The 5,606-nt window shown below is 43.6% G+C and overlaps 1 protein-coding gene across 1 annotated transcript in view; it reads right to left on the bottom strand.

Moving 5' to 3' along the window:
* Positions 1-4,772, bottom strand: part of Mrpl1 (mitochondrial ribosomal protein L1) — a 57,461-nt gene extending 52,689 nt beyond the window's left edge. The window contains exon 1 of the mRNA XM_021210992.2: positions 4,700-4,772. Within this exon, the coding sequence (XP_021066651.1) occupies positions 4,700-4,730 (31 nt within the window). The 5' untranslated portion in view covers positions 4,731-4,772. The remainder of the gene's footprint in view (positions 1-4,699) is intronic.
* Between the last annotated feature and the right edge of the window lie 834 nt (positions 4,773-5,606).

The following is a 5,606-nucleotide window of genomic DNA, read 5'->3' as shown; positions in this document are numbered from 1 at the left end:
CTCTGTAGACCAGGCTGGCCTCGAACTCAGAAATCCGCCTGCCTCTGCCTCCCGAGTGCTGGGATTAAAGGCGTGCGCCACCACGCCCGGCTCATCTACTTTTATCTTAACCTCATTTAGATTATCTTATTTTTATTAATAGGGCATATTGCATATTACCCCTAGATTTTAAAAAATAGTTTCTATTTTATTTATTCATTTTTAAAGATGATCCATTTACAGAGTTGTCTGAGTTCTTCTAAAAGCAGAAAAAGTGAGAAATTTGCCCTACCAGATCAAGATTTGTTATTAGAAGGAGCAGGGAGGAGAAAAGCTAGCGTACAGGATAAAAAGAGCCAGCCAATTATAACTGTGTATGCATGGAAATGTCTGTGAAACCCATTTCTTTACATGTTAAATGAAAAGTCACTCAAGCCAGTTGTAGTAGTGAATGCCTTTAGCCCCAGCACTCAAGAGGCAGAGACAGGTAGATCTCTGTGAGTTCAAGGTCAGCCTGATCTACAGAGCAAGTTCCAGGACAGCTAGGGCTGTTATGGGGAGAAACTCTGTCTGGAAACAAAAATGTAAAAATCCATTTTTTAAAAAGGCATTATAAATTTATGATAGTTCTTTATGTTGGTAGTGGTACAAATACAGAAAGATTAGTAAAACAAAGAAAGGTTTGACAATAAAATCATCCAAAGTTCTCACTACAGACGAAGAAAAAAAACCCATTCACAGGTGAATGCTAATATTTAAAAGCCTTCCAGGATAAAGAAAAATGTCCTCCTAGCCTTTAGGGGAGGAACAGTTTCTTTCATAAACAAGGCCCAAAGGAACTAAATAAAAAGTAGTTTACTAAGTGTTAAAAACTTCTGCTTATCAAATATACTGTTTAAAAATTAAGAATTGAGGCTGTGGAGACTGTCAGCAAAGTGCCTGCCATGCAAGCATGAGGGCCTGAATTCACGCCACCACACATGTAAAATGCTGAGCACAGTGACTCTTCCTTCTAATTCCAAAACCAGAAGGCTGATCGTGGTGACTCACTGGCCGACCAGATGAAGCTAATCAACACACTCCAGGTCCTAGTGACAGACCTTGCTTCAAAAACAATGGGATGGATAAGTTATGAGAAATAACACACTACATGCATGCACACACATGTGCACACATACCTTCCCACATGCACATACAGTGAAAAGATGAACCTAAAATGGGTAGAGTATATTTGCAACATGTTCAGTGAACAAACGAGTCGTTATCTTGAGTGTGAAAGAGCAACACAATTGAAAAATAAACAAGAAGGATAAAACGACATCAAACTGGAAAGGAAATGCCAATAGTGTGAAAGCTGTCCACTGAGTAGTTATTACCTTATTAGTAAACAGGGATATGTCAATTTAAAACACAGTATAGAATCCCATATTAGCACTACTCAGAGTGCTCAGTAGACCTATTATAATCTGCAAGCACAGAAAGGTTACACTAGCACGTGAAACAAAGCACTAAATTATACTGCTCAATGCAGCTGGCAATACTTAACGATGGGCGTACTGGAGATGCCTGTCCCAACACATGGGAGCCTAACCCTGTCTCAAACTATTTTTTTGGTTTTTTAGCGAAACTTAAGAAAACAGTGTCTGATTTTATTGTGGAGATGCAGTTTATAAACTGGACGATCAAAGTACCATTGTTTTACAAGCACCAGAATAAGAAAGGTTATGAAGCTTCCGTTCCTGGTCATTGGGGAGACAAGACACAATAAACAGAGGAAGGAGGACTGCGTGGTAAAAGAAGAGGGGGAGTTGATTGCATTTTAAAAGTAAAGATCAATTTCATATGACAGGTGACAGAGCTCTTACTGTGCAAGCATGAGGGATGAAATTCAGATTCCTGGCAGCCACATAAAAGCTGTGTAAGCACAGTGCAACACCTCCCACCTCCAGGGGCTTCTCTGGAGACAGTGGATCCGCAAGCTCCAGGTCCAGTGAAAAACTCTGCCTCTGGAAACAGGCCAGATAGTGGCTGGCAGAAGAGAGCATCAATCTCCAGCCTCCATGTGCACACACACACACACACACACACACTCACACACATGTGAACATGTATACATATACCAAGTGCACATACACATGAAAAAAATCTTATAGTGTATATGGTACTGTGAATTCCTATTAGCCATGCTTAAAGTGCTCAGACATGAGTACACAAAATGGGCAGTGCAGTAAGAGGCCACTGTAAGGACTTGGGTGGGGAGGGGGGGCTTTTCGGAGTGAGCTTAAGAGTAATGTGACTAAGCTATTTTGTAAATATGTATTTATTTAGAGCCTGGTGATGGGGTCTCAGACTGTAGTCCTACACAGCCTAGAACTCACTATGCATCCAGGCTGACATCAAACTTGCATCCATCCTCCTGACTTTGCCTCCCAAGTGCTGGAATTAGAAACCTGTGCCACCACAATCAGCTAAGGGTCTTTAAAAAAAAAAAAATTCATTAAGTTTTTATTTTATGTGTATGGGTATTTTGCCATTAGAGGTCAGAAGAGGGGATCATATCACCTGGAACTGGAACAGTTATGAGGTACCATGTGGGTGCTAGGAATCAAACCCAGCTCCTCTGGAAAAGCAGTAAATCCTCTTAAACTGCTGAGCCACCTCTACAAACACACACACACACAAACACACACACACACACACACACACACATACACACTCCAGTTTAAGGTCTTAAAGAAGCAATTTAGTACGTATTTAGAGTAGGCTACAGAGGAATCCAGCAGAAATACTGTTGATTTAGAACAAGATCGTTGGAGTCTTACCATGAAAAGTCAAGAGTTTAGGTTAACAGCATTTAGGAGGCTGAGGAAAAAGGACTTTCTCAAGTTCAAAGCCAGCCTGGGCTTGTTAGTGAATACAAGACCAAGCCAGTCAGGACCACAAAGCAAGACCTTGTCTCCAAAACTTCTCAACACACACACACACACACACACACACACCCCAAAACCAGCAAATAGTCTGAATCCATTTAGAAGTAAAGCAAACAGGATTTGTCAACTACTTAATGCAAAGCATGAGGAAGAAGAGTCAACGATATTCTGAAGTTGTGGCCTGACAACTGAAAGTATGCAACTTTTATCAAATGAGATGAAGAAAACTGCAGCCTGTGATTATAAGCTTGGTTTTAAACATGTGTGAAGTACCCGTAAGTTATAGACACATACAGCTCTAGAATTCACAAATGAATATAAGGTTGAACTTCAGGACCGAAGTCCCAGCTGCAGATAAATATTTGATAGCCATTAAAATATCAAAGTAACAACAGATAAGGCCACAACCCCCTGCTCCCTGAAATGAGAATGAAGGATGGGGTCCTGGGACACTACACAGAAACAGACTGGGGAGCAGACAAGCCAACTAATTAATATGCGCAGTAACAGGAGGGATAATGAGCACATTAGTATGTATCCTGGAAGCTAAGAGAAGGAAAAGTGACAAAAATCTTCAGTTCTCTTCTTGGCTTCTTCAATTCTATCTCATAAGCTTGCTTTTTTTAAAAAAGATTTTATTTATTTATTATATGTAAGTACACTGTAGCTGTCTTCAGACACTACAGAAGAGGGCATCAGATTTTTGTTACGGATGGTTGTGAGGCATCATGTGGTTGCTGGGATTTGAACTCTGCACCTTTGGAAGAGCAGTTGGGTGCTCTTACCCGCTGAGCCATCTCACCAGCCCCCTCTCATAAGCTTTCTATCACATGAAGATAATACCCTCCATTTCTTTTCAGTAATAACATTTTGGTTTGCTTATTTAGTAGTCATTGGGGTGTGTTGTGATCTCTTGTCACCCCTAACTTTTGAAGAATGAGCCTCAATAATGATGCTGATCTTGGCACTTAACTTTCCTGAGAAAAGTTTAAAGAGAAAACTGGATGCAGCGTTTGTGAGGCAGAGTGGAGAGCTCCTAAGGTGTGTAGCTCCCTGGCAGAGATTTACCTAGCATGGTTGACGTCGTAAATTCCATACCCAATACCACAAAATAAATCACACCCTTCAGTTCTTCCCTGCCACTTAATAGGTAAATTTTGCCATGTGCCAAATGGGATTGGTTTCTTCCTCTTAAAATGGAGTGGTGCGGGCTGTTTCGTCCATTTAAAGATCTGATTTAATTGGATAATGATATTTATAATCATTGTCCTAAAAAAAAAAAAAAAAAAAAAGGCGTGGTACTAAAGGGGCTGTCACAGTAACCAATCAGACTTGACTTGTTACTGAAAAAAAGAAACACTACAGAATTAGTCTCCAGATGACAAACACGACGGCCTCTGTAAATTTAAGAGCAGGAATCACCTTTATTCATAAGCACTCCTCATGTACCACCTTTCCCTCCAGGGCTCGCTTATCAAACTGAACACGCCCGCTACCCCACACACAGAACAGAACCCTGCCTTGCACGCCTCACCCCTGACTAAAAGGGCTGCCGACGCATTCCCGCCCCCATCTCATCCTCAAAGCGACCTGCTCCGCGAGAGGTCGCTCGCCTTAAGGGTCGCTTTGAAGCACTGATGACCCTCTGGGCTGTGGAGCCCAGAAGACCACGGAAGCGTTTCGAGGACCCAGAGCTGACCGGTGCCTACGGGATTCTGGCTTGGACTCCGCTGCGACAGTGAGCCTCGGCTCTAGATTCACTCTCCACGCAAGAACACCGCTCGCCTTACCTCTCCGGAGGCACCTGACGGCCGCCGCCATGTTGACTGTGCCGGATTGTGCAGACGAAATGGGTCCCGGGTTTCAACTGCACGGAACCGCGAAAAAGGGTTCCGCGCGGAAGCTGGCAAAGGGGGAAGGGGTTGGTAGGAGCAGAGGAGCAGGGCGGGGTCGAGCTGGCTTCAGTGCCCTCGTGGCGCGGTTCCTGTCGGTCCCCTGCCTGCGACTGCCTTTCCTGGCTCCGGTTCAAAGGCTTATCAACCTTCAGTGGGGGGAAAGTGGCTTTGTTGAAAACTGTGTAATTATTCATTCCTTATTTTTAATTTTGGACCCTGCAGATGTACTCTGAACGGTCATTTGGAGGGAACCTGGTTCCCTTCCTAAAGCCTTGAGAAAGCTGGAGTGTCCCCAGCTTCCTTCGCTACTCTCAGCCTTGTTAAGATTCGTTTTTTCTTTAAATGAATATTGCTAGGCGACCCTGCGCCGAGCTAGCGTGTGTGCGCCTCTGAGTTCAGTCTTCTTGATAGCAAAGAGAAAACAGAAAACAGAATCGGTCAAACTTCGCCTCCACCCAAGGCGGAACGGGAGGTCCCGCTCGCTCACCCGCTTCCAACCCCCTTTCAGCAAACCAGCTCGCCTGCTTTCTGGTTTCCGGCTGCTGGCAAGCCCTGCTGATCGGACCTAAGGAGCAGGACAGGGCTTGGCGTTTTGGAAACATGTCTAGGGTTTTGTTTTGGTTCTTGGAGTTTATCTGTTTTTGTTTTTGTTCTACGTAGCCAATCAGAGACCGGTGCACAGGTTATTCTGACCCCTCCCTACNCCCCCCCCCCCCAAAAAAAAAAACATCCGTTATGGCTCAGCTGACCGCAGGTTTCTCTAAACCGAGTTTGGTCACGAATTAATTCATAAGAATAAACT

This window comes from Mus pahari, chromosome 13 (genome assembly GCF_900095145.1).
Source record: "Mus pahari chromosome 13, PAHARI_EIJ_v1.1, whole genome shotgun sequence".
Taxonomy (NCBI): Eukaryota; Metazoa; Chordata; class Mammalia; order Rodentia; family Muridae; genus Mus; species Mus pahari.
This window is presented reverse-complemented; position numbering and strand designations above follow the sequence as displayed.